Source organism: Rattus norvegicus, chromosome 2 (assembly GCF_021556685.1).
Source record: "Rattus norvegicus strain SHRSP/BbbUtx chromosome 2, alternate assembly SHRSP_T2T, whole genome shotgun sequence".
In the NCBI taxonomy this organism is placed as follows: domain Eukaryota; kingdom Metazoa; phylum Chordata; class Mammalia; order Rodentia; family Muridae; genus Rattus; species Rattus norvegicus.
Genome location: NC_141535.1, coordinates 29,581,255 through 29,605,638, shown reverse-complemented (window position 1 = coordinate 29,605,638; position 24,384 = coordinate 29,581,255). Strand labels below are relative to the sequence as shown.

Below are 24,384 nucleotides of genomic sequence, written 5' to 3'. Positions count from 1 at the left end.
GGGAGGTAACCATAGAGAGATGGTGGGTAGAGAGAGAAAATTAAGTATCTGGCCTTTATAGATTATATGTGGGAGCTATTCTAATCCTGCAGAATGCCTTAAGGACAGCTTATTCTTGCAGCGAAAAAAGGTGCTAGCTTTTAATACTATTTACTTTACACACTGATCAAGTAAAAGAGCAATGAAAATATACTTGAGAGTAGAAGCTACAGCTTAAGCAGGTAGAAGACAGTAGAGCAGCATGAAACTTATTAAAAATAAATGATCCCAAGTACTTATCCAATGACTAAGTTTAGCTGCATTGTGGCTAAGCCATGCCCTCTCACAGAATACATAAAATTACTGTCACTGTGCAGGGTAACATCCAGGAAGGCAGAGGTGTTAAGAAGGTCAGAGGGCTATGCTGAGACCTAGTGCAGGTATCACCATCTTGGGAAAGTCCCCACAGTCCAGGGAATGAAAACAATGTTCTTCAAATATAGAAACTAGTTCGTATCATTGACCCATATACAGAGAGATTAAGTCTAACTAACCATGCATCTAAGGGATTTTAGGCTATATCAGTGAACATATCCTATTGCAAATTAATTATGGCAAGAAACATATCTCAATCATATGGTAAGTATGTCCCTTGTAATAATTCTATATAGAAAAAATATCATGAATTAAAGTAAGGAGCTGGATGACCTAATTTTAATGACTAGTAGCACCAAACATAATGCAAAGTGTTTTTCTAACTTTCCTTTTAAATGCTTGAATCTTGTTCACTGCTCACTTTGGCTTTTCAACATATTTAAAAATATATATGGAAAGGAACATCTTCATCAGTTCTCCCCCAAATGCTTCACAAAAATGGGGTGACACGTGCCTGTGGCCTAGAACCACTAATGTAACCTAACTGTAAGCCTTTTTAAAACACCAAGATTCTCAGTGTGTGATGGGAGGGGTGGTGGATGACACAATTCTGCAGTTCTTGATGAAAAGATCTGCAGATAGCAATGTGTCATAGTGTCAGTGGTTGAGCATTACCTGAAAGGGTCACTTTTTCTCAAACTGCCAAAGATTCATTTTGTTTTGTTTTGTTCTGTTACATGTAACTATGAATCCCTTTGGAACTTATTGCCAGAGGGTTTTTTCTTCTTAAATTTTCAGTTTTCCCTTTGAGGCAGAACTCACACTTTAGCCCAGGATGGCCTTGAACTACTGCAACCTGCCTTAGCCTCCCACTGTTGGAATTGTTACAATAGACTTCAAATGTGGCAAGCTAGTGTTCTTTTACCAATTATCAATCTTTAACTGAGGCTTTCTTAGAACAGCTGATTAATATCTATGCACTGAACTTTCCCTTTACATGTTAAGTTTCAACCTATTAAGACCAGGTATATCAACCTTAGATAATATATTATCTTATTACTTTCAATTCTTCATCGAGGAGAAGGATGTTAATAATAATAATGTTCTTTTTTCTGAATTACGAAAAGGATTAAATATGATAAAACACAATTTGCATATACAAAAGGAGAGGCATTTCGAATGATATATGGTGTATTAATATATAAAATATAAAACATCTATATGTACACTCTTATAACAGTAATTTTTTTCAAAGGAAGAGTTAAATCAGGATTTAAAAAACAGTACAGGGGTTGGGGATTTAGCTAGGCAAGCGCAAGGCCCTGGGTTCAGTCCTCAGCTCCGGAAAAAAAAAAAAAGTACAGTTTCTGTTTCTACCTGCACCCAGAGCTGAGCCTGTGACAGCTCTCTGTACCCAGATCCTTCTGGGAAAAACCTGGTCTCCAGGAGTGCCGACACACAGGCTTACAGGAGGGTCAAGCTACTATCAGAGACAGCAAGACCAGTTAACACCAGAGATAACCAGATGGAGAGAGGCAAGCACAGGAACCTAAGCAACAGAAACCAAGGTGATTGGCATCATCAGGGCCCAGTTCTCCCACCAAAGCAAATACTGGATATCCCAACACAGCAGAAAATCAAGATTTGGACTTAAAATCATATCTCATGATGATGATACAGGATTGTAAGAAAGATATAAATAATTCCCTTAAAAAAGTATAGAAAAACACAGGTAAACAAGTAGAAGCCCTTAAAGAGGAAAGACAAAAATCACTTAAAGAATTACAGGAAAACACAATGGAACAGGTAAAAGAATTGAACAAAACCATCCAGGATCTAAAAATGGAAATAGAAACAATAAAGAAATTACAAAGGGAGACAACCCTGGTGAGAGAAAACCTAGTAAAAAAAATCAGGAGTCATAGACGCAAACATAACTAACAGAATACAAGAGATAGAAGAGAGAATCTCAGGGGCAGAAGAGAACATAGAAAACATTGAAACAATCATCAAAGGAAATGTAAAACACAAAAAGCTCCTAACACGAAACATCCAGGAAATCTAGGGCACAATGAAAAGATCAAATTTAAGGAAAATAGGTGTAGAAGAGGGTGAAGATTCCTAACTTAAAGGGCTAGTAAATTCTTCAATAAAATTATAGAAGAAAACTTCCCTAACCTCAAGAAAGAGATGCCCATAAACATACAAGAAGCCTACAGAACTCTAAATAGATTGGACCAGAAAAGAAACTCCTCCTGTCACATAATAGTCAAAACACCAAATGCACCAAACAAAGAAAGAATATTAAAAGCAGTAAGGGAAAAAGGTCAAGTAACATATAAAGGCAGACCTATCAGAATCACACCAGACTTCTTACCAGAGACTATGAAAGCCAGAAGATCCTGGACTGATGTCATACAGACCCTAAGAGAACACAAATGCCAGCCCAGGTTACTTTATCCAGCAAACTCTCAATTAACATAGATGGAGAAACCAAGATATTCATGACAAAACCAAATTTACACAATATCTTCCTACAAATCCAGCGCCACAAAGGATAATAAATGGTAAAGCCCAACACAAGGAAGTAAGCTACACTCTAGAAAAAGCAAGAAACTAATCTTTTTGCAACAAACCTAAAGAAGAAAAGCACACAAACACAATTCCACCTTTAACAACAAAAGCAACAGGAAGCGACAATCACTATTTCTTAATATCTCTTAATATTAATGGACTCAATTCCCCAATAAAAAGACTAACAGACTGGATACGAAAAGAGGGCCTAGCATTTTGCTGCACACAGGAAACACAGCTCAGTGACCTCAGATAAAAGGCTGGAAAACAACTTTCCAAGCAAATGATCCCAAGAGAAAAGACGGAAGAGCCAATCTAATATTCAATAAAACTGACTTTCAACCAAAAGTCATCAAAAAAGGACACTTCATATTCATTAAAAATAACCCACCAAGGTGAATTCTCAATCATGAACATCTATGCTCCAAATGCAAGGAAACCTACATTCATAAAAGAAACCTTACTCAAAGCACACATTGCACCTCACACAATAATATATTTCGAGAATTCAACACCCCACTCTCAGCAATAGACAAATCATGGAAACAGAAACTAAACAGAGACACAGAGACACTAACAGAAGTTATGAACCAAATGGACTTAACAGATATCTATAGAACATTTCATCCTAAAACAAAAGAATATACCTCAGCACCTCATGGTACCTTCTCTAAAACTGACCATACAATTGGTCACTAAACAGGTCTCAACAGATACAAGAAGACTGAAATAATCCCATGCATCCTATCAGATCACCATGGACTAAGGCCAGTCTTCAATAACAAAAACAACAGAAAGCCCACATATACATGGAAGCTGAACAATGCTCTACTCAATGATAACTTGGCCAAGGAAGAAATAAAGAAATTAAAGACTTTTTAAAATTTAATGAAAATGAAGAAACAACATCCGCAAACTTATGGAACACCGTGAAGGCAGCACTAAGAGGAAAACTCATGGCTCCGAATGCCTCCAAAAAGAAATTGGAGAGAGCACACACTAACAGCTTGACCCAACAAAGAAAGGAAAATTCAGACCAATTTCCTTTATGAATAATGACTTAAAAATACTCAATAAAATTCTCACAAACTGAATCCAAGAACACATCAAAATGATCATCCATCATGATCAAAGTAGGCTTCATCCCAGAAATTCAGGGCTCGTTCAATATATGGAAATCCATCAACCTAATCCACCATATAAACAAACTCAAAGAAAAAATCCAGATGATCATCTTATTGGATGCTGAGAAAGCATTTGACAAAATTCAACACCCCTTCATGTTAAAAATCTTGGAAAGATCAGGAATTCAAAGCCCATATCAAAACATAGTAAAAACAATATACAGCAAACTAGTAGCTAAACTAAATGGAGAGAAACTTGAAGTAATCCCACTAAAATCAGGTACTAGACAAGGCTGCCCACTCTCTCCCTACCTATTCAGTATAGTACTTGAAGTCCTAGCCAGAGCAATCGGGCAACAAAAGGAGGCCAAAGGGATACAAATTGGAAGGGAAGCAATCAAAATACACTATTTGCAGATGATATGATACTATACTTAATGACCCCAAAAATTCCACCAGAGAACTCCTAAACCTGTTAAACAACTTCAACAAAGTGGCTGGATATAAAAGTAACTCAAACAAACGAGTAGCCTTCCTCTACTCAAAGGATAAACGGACTGAGAAAGAAACTAGGGAAATGACATCCTTCACAATAGTCACAAATAATATAAAATACCTTGGTGTTACTCTACCCAAGCAAATGAAAGCTCTGTATGACAAGAACTTCAAGTCTCTGAAGAAAGAAATTGAAGAAGATCTCAGAAGATGGAAAGATCTCCCATGCTCATGGATTGGCAGGATTAATATTGTAAATGTGGCCATTTTGCCAAAAGATTCAATGTAATCCCCATCAAAATTCCAACTCAATTCTTCATAGAATTAGAAAGAGCAATTGGCAAATTCATTTGGAATAACAAAAAACCCAGGATAGAGACAACTATTCTCAACAACAAAAGAACTTCTGGGGAAATCACCATCACTGACCTCACACTGTATTACAGAGCAATAGTGATTAAAAAAAAAAAGTGTATGGCATTGGTATAGAGACAGGCAGGTAGATCACTGGAATAGAATTGAAGACCCAGACATGAACTCACACACCTATGGTCACTTGATCTTTGTCAAAGCAGCTAAAACCATCCAGTGGAAAAAAGATAGCATTTTTAACAAATGATGCTGGTTCAACTGGAGTTCAGCACGTTCGATCCGTTCTTATCGCACCCTGTACAAAGCTCAAGTCCAAGTGGATCCAGGACCTCCACGTCAAACCAGATACACTCAAACTAATAGAAGAAAAAGTGGGGAAGACTCTCAAACACATAGCCACTGGGGAAAATTTCCTGAACACAACACCAATGGCTTATCTTCTAAGATCAAGAATTGACAAATGGGACCTCTTAAAATCGCAAAGTTTCTGTAAGGCAAAAAACACTGTCATTAGGACAAAATGGCAACCAATAGATTGGGAAAAGATCTTTACCAATCCTACATATGATAGAGGGCTAATATCCAATCTATACAAAGAACTCAAGTTAGACTCTAGAGAGTCAAATAACCCTATTAAAAAATGGGGTACAGAGGAAAATAATGAATTCTCAGTTGAGGAATATCAAATGGCTGAGAAGCTCCTATAAGTAAATGTTCAACAACCTTAGTCATCAGGGAAATGCAAATCAAAACAACCCTGAGATTCTCACACCAGTGAGAATGGCTAAGATAAAAAACTCAGGAAACAACGGATGCTGGGAAGATGTGGAGAAAGAGGAACACTCCTCCATTGTTAGGGTGATTGCAGACTCATACAACCATTCTGGAAATCAGTCTGTAAGTTCCTCAGAAATTGGACATTGAACTACCTGAGAACCCAGCTCTACCTCTCCTGGGCATATTCCCAAAAGATGCTCCAACATATAACAAAGACACATGCTCCACTATGTTCATAGCAGCCTTATTTATAAACCTAGAAGGTGCAAAGAACCCAGATGCCCTTCAACAGAGGAACGGATACAGAAAATGTGGTACATCTACACAATGGAATATTACTCAGCTATCAAAAACAACGACTTTATGAAATTCGTAGGCAAATGGATGGAGCTAGAAAACATCATCCTTAATGAAGTAACACAATAACAACAACAACAAACCGCACACATGGTGTGCACTCACTGATAAGTGGGTATTAGCCCAAAAGCTCGACTTACCCAAGATACAATCCACAGACCACATGAAGCTTAAAAAAAGGACAACTAAAGTGGGGATGCTTCAGTCCTTCTTAAAAGGAGCAACAAATATATCCATAGGAGGGGATATGAAGACAAAGTTTGGGGCAGAGATTGAAGGAAAGGCCATTCAGAGCCTGCCCCACCTGAGGATCCAGACCATATACACACAGCCACCAAACCCAGACACTATTGCTGATGTCAAGGAAGTGCATGCTGACAGGAGCCTGATATAGCTGTCTCCTGAGAGGCTCTGCCAGAGCATGACAAATACAGAGGGGAATGCTAGCAGCCAACCATTGGACTGAGAATGGGGTCCCCATTTGAAAGGAGTTAGACAAAGGATTGAAGGAACAGAACATGTTTGGAACCCTTAAGAACAACAATACTAACCAGAGCTCCCAGGCACTAAACCACCATCCAATGAGTGCACATGGACAGACCCATGGCTCCAGCTGCATACGTAGCAGAGGATGGTCTTGTTGGGAGTCAATAGGAGGAGAAGCCCTTGATCCTGCCAAGGCTGGAACCCCCAGTGTAGGGGAATGTCAGGGAGGAGGGAAGGGGTGGGTTGTTGGGGAGAGGGAACACCCTCATACAAGTAGGGGGAGGGGGCATGGGATAGAGGGTTTATGGCTGGGAAACCAGGTAAGGGGATAACATTTGAAATGTGAATTAAAAAAAAGTTTCTTAAAAAAAAATTAAGGTTTTCAAGAAATTTCTCACTAATGACAACATAAATCAGAACTTGGAATAAATGAAGAAAGACAGTTTTAATACAGAAAACATGCCATCATAGCTGAGTTACACTGTCTTTTCATCCAAGCCGCATGGTGATCACCCCTCACAGCTGGGATTCAGGGGCTCTAAGGATTGCTGTGCATTGCAAGGCCTGCAGCTCCTTGTCACACTGGCACATGGCCAGAGAGATCTGTGGATCTTATCTTGTTCAATATTTTACCTACTTATTTATTTGTTTTATTTTGTTCAGTATTTAAATATTTATCAACAGAGTCAATAGTTAAAAACCAAAAAAAAAAAAAAGAAAATATTATCTAAAGGAGATATCCAGACCCAGAAGGACATGTATGGTATGTACGCACTGAAAGATAAATATTAGTGAAAAAACACAGAATACCCAAGATACAATGCACAGACTGTAAGAAATTTAACAAGCGAGAACACCCAAAAGTTGATGTTTAAATCCCATGAAAAGGGGGGAAGAAAATAATCACTGGAGACAAGAAAGGAAGGGACCTGAGTTGGAAATGGCAAAGAGATTGGAAAGGGTAAAAAGGATCAGGAATGGGGGCTAACAGGAGAGAAGTCCAGAGGGCCAACAGAATGAATAGAAATATGCAGTCTCTGGGTTTGGAGTTGTAGGGACCCTTTAGAATGTTGCAGAGATGCGAGATCTAAGAGAATCTCAGGACTCAATGGGGGTGACCTTACCTGAAATGCCCAGTGGGCAGAGGGAACTTGAAGAGTCCATCTCCAGGAGCTAGATAGGGTCTCAAGTGGAAGAGCCCAATTGGGATCTATTTCCTGCGGGCACACCAAGGCCTGACACTACTGATGTACTTACAGACAGGAGCCTAGTACGGCTGTCCTTTGAGAGGCCCTACCAGAGGCTGACTGAGACAAGACACAGATACTCACACCCAACCACTGGACTGAAGTCGGGGACCCCTATGATTGTATTAGGATTGAAGAAGCTGAAGGGAGGACAATCCAATATGAAGACCTGCAGTCCCAACCATCCTGGACTTTTGAGAGCTCCTAGAGACTGAGCCACCAACCAGGCAGCATACATGAGCTGGTTTTAGGCCCTCAGCACATACAGCAGAGGACTGCCTGGTCAGACCTCAGTACAAGAAGATCCATATAATCTTGAGAGACTTGAGGCTCTATGGACGGGAGATGCATGGTGTGTGGGGGTGGGGGGTGGGGGGGACAAAGGTAAAGTGTAAAGGTAAAGTGGAGAAGGAATGAGATAAGGAACTGCCAGAGTAGGAACATGTAGTAGGTGAGAGACAACTGCTGGAGTGTAATTAAATAAAATAATTTAAAAAGGAAAAAAAAATAAAAGGCCAAATTTCATTTCAGGGTTACAAATGCAGTGTACTTTTTCCATCATGCTTATAAATTATATATGGAACTCATTGCATTTAAGGTCTACGTCACCTGTTCAAAAGTAAAAACCAAAACAAAAACATTCAAAAAATGACTATAAATACACATCTTTGATATGCTTTACTCTGCCTAACTCTGGCCTATTTTGGCCAAAAAATAACTATTTAGCATCTAGCACCGAGCTAAATTATATTCAGTCAGACCTGTTATTTCTGAAAATCAAATTCATGGAGGAAATATAAGGGTTTGCTGCTATTATTCAACTTGAAACAAAATGGTAGGCATTGTGATTCTCAAGGTCAGATATGACACCTTTTATTTTATAATGTGTAAAGATTACATTAAAAATATGACTGAAGAGTCCTTAAGATACATCCTTAAAATGATAAGTCTACTGGAAATAATAAAGAACTTAACAGAACTTATTTGATAATAATTACTTGATCACAGACATTTCAATGACCTTAAGGAGCCCCTAAAACAAATTCTTTCCAAACTAATTCTCTAAATATAAAAACCTAACTTAAAGTTATCTTTCAAAAATGATTTACTTAACATTTTTTTTCAGATTTAAGAATTTGTATACCTGATGTCCACAGAAGTTAGAACAGCACATCAGATCCCCTAGGACTGGGGTTATAGATGGTGTGAGACACTATGTGGGTGCTAGGAATTAAACTCAGGTCCTCCAGAAGAGCATCCAGTGCTGTGCTGTCTCAGAGCCATACTTCTTTCTTTTTAAGTTAGTTTACAAAGTAGCAGGGTTCTTTATGTCATTTTCATGTTTACTTTTGGTTCACCTTCCCCATGACCCTGTCCTCAGTTACTAATTAAATCCTATTGCTCCCAGTGTTTCCCTTCTTCTCGGATGAGTCAAATCAACCTTCCTCCCCTAATTCCACTTTAGGGAATTCCCCTAAAGTTTTCTGTTGTTTATACTCACTTACTCCTATGAAAATAAAATATATAAAAATTATAAGCTAAGATCTACATGTGAGAGATACCATGTAATGCTTACCCTTCTGAGCCTGAGTAAATCTCACGTAGTATTTTTCAGATCCACTCATGTTCCTGCAAATGTCACCTTTCATTTTCCTTTACAATTGGATAGTTTCATTCTGCATATGTACCACATTTTCGTTACCCATTTCTTTTTTGAGAGACACATAGGTTGATTTCACTTCCTGATATTATGAATAGAATAGCACTAACCATAGATGAGAATCTCATAAGTGTCTGTATAAGATGTGGAATCCATTGAATGTATAGCCAACCAAAGGTCGTACAGCTGGGTCATACAATGGGGTAATTCGATTTTTGGCTTTTTGAGAAACTTCAACACTGATTTCCAAAGTGGCCACATCAGTTTTCATTCCTAGCAACAGTGAATAATGGACCTCCATTCCCGACACCCTCGCCTGCATGTGTTCTCATTTACTTTCTTGTAATAGCCATTCTGAGATGTAACAAAAGTCTCAAAGTAGTTTTGTTTAGAATTTCCCTGATAAAGATGTTGAACATTTAAAAAACTTTTCTTTGGCCATTTGTCTTGAAAACCCTGATTTTAGGTCTTTGTGTCTTTCTCTTTAAGACTGGAGTGCCTTCCACCTCAAGTTTTAGATTCCTCTAGATAGGAACACTTAGCTACAGAGCTGGCAAAGATCTCCCATTGTGTAAACCGTCTCCTCACTTGGCTAAGTGTTTTATTTGCTGTCAGAAGCCTTTTAACTTCCTGAGGTGGCATTTTTGATCACTGACTTTATTTCTGAATGGCTGCAGTCCTATCAGAAAACTCTTACCTATGCTTTTATCTTCAAGTAGTTTACTTTTTCATCCACAAACCTTGAGTTCAGGTCTTATGCTAAAGTCCTTGGCCATATGGAGTTACCATTTGCGTAGGGTGAGACATAAAGATCTAGTTTCGTGTATCCAGAAAGTTACAGTTTTCACAGCACTGTTTATTTGAGAACTGTTTTTCCTCCAGTGAGCACTTTTGGTATCTTTGCTCAACACCAGGTGGCTGTATCTTTGTGAGTTTATGTCTGAATCTTTTTTATTCTGTTCCATTGATGTGCATGCATGTGAATGCGTGTGTGTGTGTGTGTGTGTGTGTGTGTGTGTGTTTTACTATGACTCTGTAATGTAACATGAATCAGATACAGTATTACAGCCAACCATTCGTCTCCACTCAGGATTGCCTTTGCTTTCTGAGGTCTCTTGTGCTTCCAAATAAGTTTTAAGATAGTTTTAATTCTTTTGCTTTTATATTCATTCCTTTATAAGGATTTTTATCTTTCAAATCTAATTGTTTTACTAGTATATGTCTGTTGGGTGAATTATTTTCGGACACTGGGGTGAAATACTTGAAATAATCAACTTAAACTTAATAGTTTCAGTTCTTACTTGGCTCATTCTTTGAGGTACACGCAAAGATAGCACACCTTCAACATTCAGATACTTACCTAGTGAGTCCCTTCAAGATACAGCTCTTCAGTGAGCCTTTGCAAAGTAAGTCTTTCCCAGTCCCCCAAAGTTCTCCTGGTTTAGAACACTTTCTCCTTTAACAGGAGTGTTAGTTGCTCTTATGGCTTTCATTTCTACTAATAGCCTTATTAACCTTGCCTTACTTTTATTTTCTTGGCTCTTTTCAGTCTTTGAAAATCCTAATTTTCATATCCTCAATGAATGTGCTTAATTCTATTTAAAATACAGGCCACTAGTTTTCTTTTGTTTCACCGTTATTTCAAAAGTGTGAGGAATTTCCCTCACATGATTTGTAAATTCCTTCCCAATATTATGCAATAGCTCATTATAACTTTTGTTTCTGTCTTATTTTTAAATAGAGATCTTGTCTAACGGACTCTGGGTTGTTTTGTTTCTTTGTTTGGTTTTGGTCCTAGGAAGGTTTTATTTAGACAACTATGTCTTTAAATCACATTTACTGCTTTAACAAAAATTGAACAAAAATTGATCTCTTTATACAGTTCTCTGGCTTTTAAAATGGCTTATAGATTGATCTACCTCATGACTTTGATGAAGATCTATTTAGATTTTGAATGAATGAATAGTCATTCTGGTAACACTTCAAACTCTCCCTTTACTAGTGCTCCTTCTATTTCAGTGACACATGTCTAATTTTGCTCACAAGGCCTTGTAGCAGTGGGAAGGAAGCCTGTAGGAGACTGTTGCCACATTAAAATGTAATTATATTGTAGTTTGGCATTATCTGTCTACAAGTAATGTTGAAGATGGTAGTTTATATAAAAATTTTATAGATATAGTTATTTTCTCTTTAAAGAGATAATTTTTGAAAAGCTGTTAACCATTACCTTCAGCTATCCAGAAGGCCATGCATACAACTTAAGTACTAAATTGATTTTTTAAATACAATATTGAAAAGTACCTATTCTCTAACCTTTAGTTTCCTTCCATAGAAATAATGATTTTCACCTTTTAATAAATTGCAAAATATCTAGCGCACTGCTAAGCACATGAACATCATCTGGTTCTTTTGTTTTTAGAAAATCTTATACTAAAAGCACATACACCTAGAATGGTTCAATTGAAAAATTATGTCTTAAAAGGAGACTGGAAACAGGAAAGGCATGCCAGATGAGAAACTGTATGATCAGGAATGAGTGTCAAAGTGCCAGTCAGAAAAGCAGCAGATTAGAAGAGGGGCTGCTCTGTTCATCTCTTCTGAACAGTCATTATAACGATCCTTTTCCTTTAGTCTGACCATTCTGCACCTACTGTCCATTCACACTGCTGAAAGGAATAGCACAGCCACCAGCTTCTGCATAAAGAATGGGCGGAGAGGCATAGAAGGCTGTGTGTTGGTAAAGAGCCTACTGTGCAGATCTGAAGGCCCAACCTTGGATACTCAGAACTCATGTAAAGCCAGGCATGCTGGCATGTGCCTGTGAGGGGAAATAGGTGGACCCCCTGAAGCTCACTGGCTAGCTAACCTACTCAAATTGCTGGCTTCTGGTTCAGTGAGAGATTCTGCCCCTGGTACAATGTCTAGTTTTATGGCAACTTGACATAAGCTAGAGTTGTAATCTGAGAACAGAACCTCAATTGAGAAATTTCTCCAGAAGACTGGGCTGTGGGCAAGGCTGTAAAGCATTTTTCTTAACTAGGGATTGATGTGGAAGAGCCCAGCCCATTATGGGTGGTGCCATTCCCCAGGTTGGTGGTGCTGAGCAAGCGCCATGGGGAGCAAGCCAATTCACCGGGCACTCCTCCATAGCCTCCTCCTGTCTCCAGGTACCTGTCCTGTTTGAGTTCCTGTCCTGACTTTCTTTAGTGACACATGGTTGTAAGGAAGCTTAATGAACTGTTTCATCTACAAGTAACTCTGGTCATGTTGCTTCATAATACCAATGGTAATCCTAACTAAGACACCAGATAGTAAGGTGCAGAGGACACTGCTGTGATGTCAGCTTGTGCTTACACAAAAGTCTGTACTTCAATGTGCATATGCCACACACACATCATGCGACACACACACACACGCGCGCGCGCACACACATGCACACACACACACACACAACTTTATAAAGTTATTAAACAATACTATTTGATAAAAGGAACTCATAAAAAATGCATGAGATGGGGCTGGGGATTTAGCTCAGTGGTAGAGCGCTTACCTAGGAAGCGCAAGGCCCTGGGTTCGGTCCCCAGCTCCGAAAAAAAGAACTAAAAAAAAAAAAAAAAAAATGCATGAGAATCTACTCATGGTATGAAAGATCATATTCTGGCTCTAATGTGTCACCAGAATCTGTTTCCCTTTCATTAGTCAGTTTCTCTTATCATTTTTTTGAATTGTAGGCTTTGCTTCTAATACAAGTCTTTCACAAAACAAAGAAAATTGATAATCAATTACGTGCAGTACACACACACACACACACACACACACACACACACACACACACACTACTTTAATACTCCTTTTAAACATATAATCATCCCATGCTTGGTCTTATCTCCAAGTTTAAGGAGGCATGGGTTAGGTCAGTGATGGATGGTCAGGTGGTAGAAGGCTTGCCAACCAGGTACAAAGAGCTGATCTGATCCTCGGTTCCACATAAACCAAGTACAGTACAAAGGCCTGTAATTCCAAGACCGTGGAAGGAGATGTGAAACACACATTGCTCTAGCTCTTTGTTTCCCCCAGGGACCCAAGGCCATGTGCTTGTTAGACAAGTGCTCTACCAGCCAGCTAAATCCCAATCCCAGTAAGATGTACACATGTATAAACCAAAAAAAATTACTTAAAAAAAACATTTTTAAAAGGGAGGGGAGAAAAGAAACTGAAACTTGGGAATAATCATTAATCTCAAAAGTAGAATCTGGCTCTTTGAACTGAGGTTTGATTTTGTAGCTTATTCATGATATTTCATATTTTTAAAAAATATAAAACATGATTTTCAGAAAAATCTAGAAAATAAGACATTAACTAATTAACAGGATTTGGGTGATGGTGGAGTGCTCAGTCCTAAATGCAACATCTACATCACATTCCTCCTCTGAAGACTCAGGAAGCTTCATAAAAGAGGTGGAAGGATTTTAAGAGCCAGAGTTCCAGGAAGATTACTATCAACAGTGCCTTCTGAAGACGACAGGACCATTGTATTCATGCCCATATGGCAGCTGTGGTCGCCTACACAAGACTTGTACAAAATCAAGCCAATCAAAGTTAAATGATAGATGGGAGGGAGGCTTCTAAGGCCTGCCGCTACCCGAGGAGTTAGTGAGAGGATTTTTTTCGGAAGTGTGAGCCCTAGTAGGCTGCCCATGCTTCAGTGGACGGCCTACACTCATGTCCATAGAGTAGCACCAACCAGACTGAATGCGTTATTTTTAAGAAGGAGGCCATGCAGTTGGGAGAAGAAAGTATTTGAAGAGGCCCAAGGAGAGTAAGGGTGAGCGGAGGTAGATATGGACAAAATGCAGTGTATACATGCATGAAATTCTCAAACAACATACATTTTTAAAAAGAATCAAACTAAAATTTTAAAGAGCTTCCTTAAGAATTTAAGTCATGTTCCTGTATGTCCTGCATAAAACAAGATGCATCATACAGTCATTTTCCCTATCCATGTTCATGCGTGTGATAAAAAACATAACTGGGAAGCAGATATATAAACATGGCACTGTTATGGGTGAATGATGTCAATTCAAACTCATTTGTTTACATCCTATCACTGACAACTTCAGCACATGACCTTATTCAAAACTATTATTAGTTAGAATGAGCTCATACCGAAGTGGAATAGGTCACTATTCCTATATGTGTCCTTTAAAAAAAGGGAAATCTGGACACACAAACACAGAGGGAGAATGTCTTATGAACATAAAAGTCAAGATCACAGAACACATTAAATGATCAAGCATGGAACAGGTTTTCTCTCATAATCAGCAGAAAGAATGAGCATAATCAAAAGCAGTGGTGGTAATTCACTCAGCACAGAGATGTTGAGCTGATGCCTACCTAAAGCCTTCACCCTGCAAAGTACTGCTCACGGTACTAAAGAAAGGTGCTGTGCGGAGCACCGGAGGAGAAAGGGAGACATCGGCCCGGCACAAAGCCGTTGACTTACACTGGTGACCTGCCTGCAGAGTAAGGTATGCATTTGGAAGGGTGTGGAGGATCTGGGAAGAGCTGAGGGAGGGAAACTATAATCAGAATATAGTGTATATTTTCAAAAACAAAACAAAGAAGAAAAAAATACTGAGATACCACTCTTTATTTAACTTATTTTCAATGTTCTCAATTTCAATGCTTCTTTGTTTTACCTTTTTACATCTTAATCAGTCTCTTTAATTTTAAGATGAAAAACTCCCGACTTTATCGTTGCGTGCGGAGACACCGGCATGGCATGTGGTGTGGAGGTCCTAGCACAGCTCTATGACGCAGGGCTCCCTACTTTCACCATCCTTCTGCTCCAGGGAGTAAAGGCAGGCCATGGGGCTCTCAGAGTCAGCGCCTTTCCTCCTTCACCTGCTGAGCCTTACTGCTCGCCCTGACCTCTTTACTTTTGCCCACATCTTTCAACTCCCACTCTCATAATCCCTATTGACCTGGGAGTTATTTGGCTTTAATGTTATTTTTATTTCCAGCAGCAAATATTTTCACTTCTTATCAGTTTCTTTCTGAAAATCTTATAACATGGAATTGGTAATAAGTGTCCCTATAAGCAATCTCTGGTGAAAAGAACAAGAATTCCATTCACTTGGTATTTAAAAGGTCTGAGGGTTATTAATTTGCAAAGTTAACTGTCCAAAATGAGAGCTAGTCTTATAAATACACCAGTTCTAAAGATATTACAGGCTTCATCATACCAAAAAATCTCTATACATATTTACAAAACATCTTCTAATTTCAGTAAATGCAAACAAAAACAGATGAATAATTTTTCCACTTCTTTCCTCTTCACAAACATTACTAGCAGTTTAAGGAACTGACTGATGAGATAATATCAAAGCAATTTTAAATATGATTTTAAAAAGGCATATATATGCCAAATGAACATAAGAGAGTAAAAAATTTAAAACACACTTTATAATATATACTAAAACTAGCAATTTCAAAGGGGTATGAAATAATGGTACTAAAATGCATGGTTAGTTAGCTGGGAAAATAAGAAGCTACAATTCCTATCATTCTTGAACGTAACATAATTTCAACAAATAATCAAAATTCAAACATCACATCAACATGAAAATGTAGGTACCTATGAGTCTTTGAGTAAGAGCACTAATGTAAAAATGATTAAAATAGGAAGAGAAAAGAAAACAGACATGTGAGAACTTGTAAGGGCTGAGACAGCTGCTGATTAAGAGCCAGCACCGGCTGCTTACAGAGGACCCAGCTGTCAGCACCCACACAGTTGTTTACAACTCTGATTCTAGTTCCAGGGGATCCTACATCTTCTTCCGGCCTCCACAGGTAGCAGGTATACACATGAAGCACATAATACTGTAGGCAAAATGCTCATACACAAAAATTAAAATAAAGTATTAGGGCTGGAGAGACAGCTCAGCAGTTAAGAGCACAGACTGCTCTTCCAGAGGTCCTGAGTTCAATTCCCAGCAACCACATGGTGGCTCACAATCATCTGTAATGGGGATCTGATGCCCTCTTCTGGTGTGTCTGAGGACAGCTACAGTGTACTCACATGCATAAAATAAATCTTTTTTAAAAATTAAATAAAAGTTGAAGAATAAAAATGATCTAGAAGATATAAAGTCACTAAACTTAATGAATAAAATAATCAACTTAGAATATTAAGTCCCATCATTAATCTAAAAGTTTGACAAGTATTTTAATATTTTCCTAAACCTAACTACTTTGATACTTAATGTAAAAGTAGCATTCCATTTTTTTTGAGTGTTTTGTTGTATTTTGAGACAATATTTTACTGTGCAGCCCAGACTAGCCTCAAATTCTATGACACTCCTCCCTTAGCCTCCCAGTGCTGGGAGCCTTACAAGAGTGAGCACCTGCAAGGACAGCAATGCTGTGTTGAAAGAGCACCATCACAGCAGGCAGGGACTCCTTACAATAAGGGAAATCAAGAGCACACCAGTAAGTTTAATAAGAGACCAGTGAAAGTAAAATTCAAGACTATAAAAATGCTGCAAAAGCATTTACAGTCTCAGGAAGGACCACCAAAACCAGACCTCTGGATGCTTCTTGACTACAGGAATAAGGAAAATGGTTATGCTTTTACTTTGTAACTTTTAAGTAGCAAAATAATTTTAAATAATGTTCAGTTATTTTTTTAAAGAATTTTAAATTAAAAGTTAAACACCATAAATATCTGGGATGTGTGTGTGTGTGTGTGTGTGTGTGTGTGTGTGTGTGTCTGTGTGTGTCTGTCTGTCTGTCTGTCTGTCTTGTTCTGCAGTCCAGCTAGATACAGAATTAAGGATATTCCTTGCGTCATCCCTGAGTGCTTGGACTACAGGACTCTGCCACCATGCCTAGCAAACATTTGCTGTTGATTATAACAAACATATGACAAGTTTTATAAGACATGCTAGATCTTAAGCAATTAACTATTAAGCTTTACTAACTGAGAAAGTCATCTTTCTCCATGCACATTATACATAAAAAGCTCCTTTTTACAAAGTAAACGGGCACTGTTTTTACCATATATTCCTAATCCAATACCTAATAAGTAAACAAACAAAAACCTCTCAAAGAAAACTCTTTCTTTAAATAATTTAACCCAAGTATCACAAGGCCAAAGACCAAGGTTTTTTTATATGGACTGGATTGGGACAATAATGGATTAGGCTCCATAACTAAGGTAAAAAGCTCACAAACTACATCTATCAATAAATGATATTTTGAAATCATTACAGTGCAAGCATGTCTGCCTAGTGTCACAGGTTTGTCATCCTAGCTGTTCAGAAGGCTGATGCTGGAATATTCCCAGTTGAGAGGCTGCCTGGGTATCTCCGTGACACCATCACTACACAAGTGTGTAAGAAATCTGGGAACAGGTCAGTGGTGGAGATCTGAAGCTCTGAGTTCAATCCTCATTATCACACATACAGATTATGACTCTTCAAGTCCAGATTTGTTCTTACGTGACTACTATCAATTTCGTAACAGCACCACACAACAAGTTCTATGTCAGTATTTACTCCATCGCCAGAGAGGAGGTGACAGAGACAACGGCCCACGCACAGTAAGGCTAAAAACGACAATGGACACTTACTTAACGAAGAATATTAGATTAGTTTTCTTTTAAAAAGTTAAAACTACTTATTTGTAAATTTCACTCTGAAGTTTTTATATGTATTTCTATTTTTGTAATCTCCTTGGAATACAGACAAAAAGACCAGGAGGCCTAAAAGCAAGGAACAGACTGAAGTTGAAAACAACCACAAAAATCAATGCTAGCATTTGTTCCTGTATCTACCTACTGTATCTAAAGGCCAGCCTATGACTTTGTCTTTTTACTGTGGCGCAGCCCAGTAAATCTAGCCATTCTGCATACAAATACAAATATAACAAAGATATCTGCAGTGACCTGTTCCCCCCAGCAGATGAATGAATGTGCTTATCATTATTCCTTCCTCAGAAATACAGTTAGTACATTCTATAGTGCAAAACAGAATAACTACAACTAAACCCATTCTGGGAATACTGCTACTTAGGAAACAAACATAAAATTTAAATCCTATTTTAATAATCAATACTGCAATTAATATGCAAAAGAAGAGGGATGGGAAAGGACCATAAAAAGACTCTAAGATTATGAAGAATATTTCCTCTCATTAGTCTGTCCACAAAAATAATGATAAAAAAAAACCCAAAAAACCGGACAGACAGTCAGACACTTCCAAACAACCCGTTCAACTAATCTGACATTCAATTAAAATTTTGTTCTCTAAACTGAATACACAAGAAAGTGGTGCATAGAACATACAAAAACAGATGGAGAAATACTGCAAGCTTTTTCTTGATATAAAACATCAACAATGTGCAGTCAAATGTAGACAGTAAGAGGAATTCCAAGAGCACCTTCTACTTCTATAAGCAATTTTATCATAAGAGAACTAGACTTTTGAGTGGAACAATAAAATCTCAATTGTTTTTGTCTCAGCATATTTTTAGATTTTATAATGTGGCTCTCTTAGCTAATTCCTATTTAACTACCCTGCCATAGCTAACATTTCTTTTGCTTTGATTACAAATGTCTATGGCATGCTGGCTGACCACACTCAACCAATAAGAAGGCTTTTTAATGTGTTATAATAACATACTTTGATCCCAAGAAGTTGAGTTAGATGCTTAAACAGCCAGCTGTCAGCTTCTAGACCAGTCTGTGCCAGCGCACTCGTTCTCATGCTGTACAGCATCATTTACGTTAACATTATTTACGTCATGACCACACACTGTAAGACAAGAAAGGTGTGTCTATGGAAACCAAGAATGGTTCAACAAAAGTGAGGCACTCCTTTAAAAGGTGTTAAAAGAAGGCGACATAATTCAAAGAGACCAAAGGAAACCTTAAAATTTAGAAAGCACTTATACTTTTATTTCAAGTGTTTCTTCCGGCAGGAGGTAGTGGCAATGACTATAGTTCCAGCATTTAGGAGTTCGAGGCCAGCCTGCTCTACAGAGTGAGTTCCAGGACAGCCAGGGCTACAGAGAAACCCTGTCTCAAAAACAAACACAAACAAACAAAAGTTTATCCTGTTATGGAAACTGAACTGCAGATCGTGCATTCTAACTATATAGTTAGCACAGACCCTCAACTCCATAGTCATGGTATCTATGTAAAAAGGCGGCAAATGAATATGTGCTTTGCTAAATCATTTAAATAAACAGATATTTTTCCAATTTTACTTCTTAAATAACCTATAAATTGTCCCAATCTCATCAGTTATGAAGTAATCTACTACTCTTTGTTCTCAACGTCAACTGAATAAATAAAACCTTTATGTTTATACAAAACAGCAGCATGTGGCAGTACTCTACAGAAGGGTGAAGGTTTCATAGCACCCAAAGCCATCCTGATGTGCAGTCGATGCCGGTGAACACTTACTGCATGGGGACAGGTACTCACCGTGATCACAGCCTTGCTTAGACAGATGGATCCCCTACAGCCATATTCTGTTTCATCTTCAGATTTGTAGTAACTCAAAGTATTATTTTTCAAAACAACCCAACGATCCTGCCACCCATGAATATAGTTTGTCCACTAGGGATAGAAAGAAGAAAAAGGAAAAGGGGAAAAAAAATAAGTCAGTATTTTAGAAATTGAAACTTTCCAAAATTTTAACACAAAACTTTGAAAAAGGCATATCAATTATAATAAACAGTAAAATAATTAGTTAAGATATTAAGATACTTCTAGTATATGATGGCTTTCAGTAATTTTACTTTAAGAGCTAGAAAACAAAACGTTAACATTTTCCTGTACATTTATAAAGTTCTGCCGTGATCTTTGCATACCCTCAGGCTCCCTTCTTCATCTCCTTGACATTTAAATTGCTCTGGTCTCTGTATAAAGTAACATGTGGAATAACTCGGTTACACAGGCTCTCTCCTACACCACAAACTCAGTCTTCTAAAGACGTCTACTCCAGTCATCACCAAAATTCCACTCTTGTTGTAAGCCAGTCCCATATGCCAATAGTATAATGGTCATAACTACAGCAAAGAAAAAAGTCTACATCATTAATCTTTACTAAGCTCACATCAGTTTTAACTCTTCCTCTATAGAACAGATGACTGCATATTTAAAATGATTTGCTCAGGTCTTGATATAGTTAAGATAACAATCAAGAAACTGCCAAAGGCATCTCGAACACTGGGCACTGGAAAAAATTTCCTGAACAAAACACCAATGGCTTATGCTCTAAGATCAAGAATCGACAAATGGGATCTCATAAAACTGCAAAGCTTCTGTAAGGCAAAGGACACTGTGGTTAGGACAAAACGGCAACCAACAGATTGGGAAAAGATCTTTACCAATCCTACAACTGATAGAGGCCTTATATCCAAAATATACAAAGAACTCAAGAAGTTAGACCACAGGGAGACAAATAACCCTATTAAAAAATGGGGTTCAGAGCTAAACAAAGAATTCACAGCTGAGGAATGCTGAGTGGCTGAGAAACACCTAAAGAAATGTTCAACATCTTTAGTCATAAGGGAAATGCAAATCAAAACAACCCTGAGATTTCACCTCACACCAGTGAGAATGGCTAAGATCAAAAACTCAGGTGACAGCAAATGCTGGCGAGGATGTGGAGAAAGAGGAACACTCCTCCATTGTTGGTGGGATTGCAGACTGGTACAACCATTCTGGAAATCAGTCTGGAGGTTCCTCAGAAAATTGGACATTGAACTGCCTGAGGATCCAGCTATACCTCTCTTGGGCATATACCCAAAAGATGCCCCAACATATAAAAAAGACACGTGCTCCACTATGTTCATCGCAGCCTTATTTATAATAGCCAGAAGCTGGAAAGAACCCACATGCCCTTCAACAGAGGAATGGATACAGAAAATGTGGTACATCTACACAATGGAATATTACTCAGCTATCAAAAACAATGCCTTTATGAAATTCATAGGCAAATGGTTGGAACTGGAAAATATCATCCTGAGTGAGGTAACCCAATCACAGAAAAACACATATGGTATGCACTCATTGATAAGTGGCTATTAGCCCAAATGCTTGAATTACCCTAGATGCCTAGAACACATGAAACTCAAGACGGATGATCAAAATGTGAATGCTTCACTCCTTCTTTAAAAGGGGAACAAGAATACCCTTGGCAGGGAATAGAGAGGCAAAGATTAAAGCAGACACAGAAGGAACACCCATTCAGAGCCTGCCCCACATGTGGCCCATACATATACAGCCACCCAATTAGACAAGATGGATGAAGCAAAGAAGTGCAGACCGACAGGAGTCGGATGTAGATCGCTCCTGAGAGACGCAGCCAGAATACAGCAAATACAGAGGCGAATGCCAGCAGCAAACCACTGAACTAAGAACAGGACCCCCGTTGAAGGAATCAGAGAAAGAACTGGAAGAGCTTGAAGGGGCTCGAGACCCCATATGAACAACAATGCCAAGCAACCAGAGCTTCCAGGGACTAAGCCACTACCTAAAGACTATACATGGACTGACCCTGGACTCTGACCTCATAGGTAGCAATGAATATCCTAGTAAGAGCACCAGTGGAAGGGGAAGCCCTGGGTCCTGCTAAGACTGAACCCCCAGTGAACGTGATTGTTGTGGGGAGGGCAGCAATGGGGGGAGGATGGAGAGGGAAACACCCATAAAGAAGGGGAGGGGGAAGGGCTAGGGGGATGTTTGCCCGGAAACCGGGAAAGGGAATAACACTCGAAATGTAAATAAGAAATACTCAAGTTAATAATAATAATAATAATAATAATAATAATAATAATAATAAAAGAAACTGCCAAAGGTAGAAATTTAATTTCATAGGAATATTTGATTTTCTAAGTTTTTATTTATGTCTGGTGCTTTAACAAACAATTCTACAAACTAATTTAAGCTGGAGGATTAAACAGTGTATAGCTGAGGCTCTTCACCCATTGAGAAATCTTTTATATTTCTATTTCGAAATTAGGCACATTTGAGATTGGTTCTGCTTTTAAATCTAATCTTCATTATTATAAGCCAATTCTGGGAGCTCACCCATGCTGATAATTTAGCTCACTCCTTTCTGAGGGGTCTCTGGGCAGTACTTCTTTAGTTCTAACAGCTTATGACTAAACCAGCACTTAGCTACGTACGCACTTGAAACAAACACAACTGAAATCACCTCCTGTAAGGTAGATTCCTCCCTATTTACTGTTTTCTTTGATTGTATTACTACAGTCATGAAGACTAAAGCTGGCTTAGCATCAGATGTATGAATAGAACAGCAGACATAACTAAACAGACCCAATTTTGTTACCTTAACTGGGGGAACACACAGGTTACTTAATTTTTGCTTTTTCACATGTTGTTTGAATGGCTGAATATGAAAATAACTAGCAAAGTCATACAGGATACTCATGACTTGACTATTCCCTTCCTCACCAAATCTTATTAATCTTTATGAGATTATCACCAAATCTTATTAATCTTTCTTTGCCATCAATCTTAAATTTGCTTTGTCTTCCCAATTTTCAATGAGTCCAATAAAATGTTCAGTTTCCTAGATTCTAGAGACCTCTTAGTAACATTACCCCTCTTAACCTCTCCTTTTAAGAGTAATCTTATTATACTATTAAACGTACCCCCTTATTTGAGGCTCCAGCCTTGAAACTTACATGGACAATTTCCTAATCTTTATCAAGACCCTCCATAGATTAATCTTACCTTGCTGCCCATCATTACCCTCTATGAGCCAGTAACTGTGGCCATGTGCCCTCTCTGTGTTTTGCTGTCAATCAAATCTCTCTCTTAGTGTTAAGATTACATAAGAAAATTTTAGAACAGTGCCCAGTTTGTCCTATTAACTCAGTTTGAAGTGTAATTATGCACAGATAAGGAAGCTTAGCCATCAACCTCTCTCTCTCTAGAACCTTTCTAAGGTAAAAGAGGAACTCTGGTATACGTTTATAATCTACATTATTTTCTTATAGCAGAATCAACAGATGGCATAGGCTTCCGGACTCAATAATGTTATTTGCTATTATTACAACCAAGAAAGCAGGGCTTTGCCTTTTTTTCTGCCCATATTTGGTCCATCCACCAAGTTAACAAGGATTGCATCTTAGATATTATAAGAAAACAAAGACTCCTTCCTCTTGCTAAGTTTGACAATCACGAATTCAACAACAACAGGACGACGACAAAAAGTCAGAACCAAAATATCCACACAATGGACCCATCTATTTATGTAATAAAAGGCTTTGTAAGGACAGCATTTGGGATGGCCTCAAACAGTCAAGTATGCTAGGTCATGTCTATCCTAACATGAAGCTCTGGGGGCTGGGTTATGAGTTAGAGGCTAGTCTGGCATGTTTAACAAAGCTCTGTCTCAAAATAAAGAACCAGAACTGGTGGCCTACACTTTAACTCCCAGCATTAGAAAGACCAGAGGCAGGGAAATCTCTGTAAGTCTCAGGCTAACTTTTTCTTAACAGCAAGTTCTGTGCCGGCCAGAACTACCTAGTGAGACTTCATCTCAAGCAGGTCAGCCAACAAGCAGCTAACATTCATGGTGATGTAGGGTAACCATGGAGAGACTCAGGGAAGCTGACTGAGTTCTCATTTACCCAGGATTTGTTCCTCTCACGTGCTAAGGTACAAGCCTTCCCCAACCACGCTCCATCTTGTATTTCATAACTACATACAATTACAGCTTATCAAGGATTTCTGGAAACATGATTAAGAACTATGTCTTATAGGTATTTCTGATTACCGTGTTAAAAGGAAGAAAAAAGGTTTGGATGGGCCTATTTTTGATACAAATTTCAATCCCCTCAATTCCAAACCCATTCCAAATTTATGAGACAATAAAAAAAGGATTAATATTGGAAC

General features: G+C 38.3%; 1 protein-coding gene across 3 annotated transcripts in view; it reads right to left on the bottom strand.

The window, feature by feature from the left end:
* The window catches only part of Cert1 (ceramide transporter 1), a 104,507-nt gene that overhangs the window by 76,713 nt on the left and 3,410 nt on the right, over nt 1-24,384 (bottom strand). For all 3 annotated transcript variants that reach the window (XR_015666721.1, NM_001108935.1, XM_087628173.1), the window contains 1 exon segment: nt 19,936-20,070. Coding sequence is in view for 2 of the 3 variants with exons in the window: in NM_001108935.1 (NP_001102405.1) it covers nt 19,936-20,070 (135 nt within the window). In the remaining variant the exon portion in view is untranslated.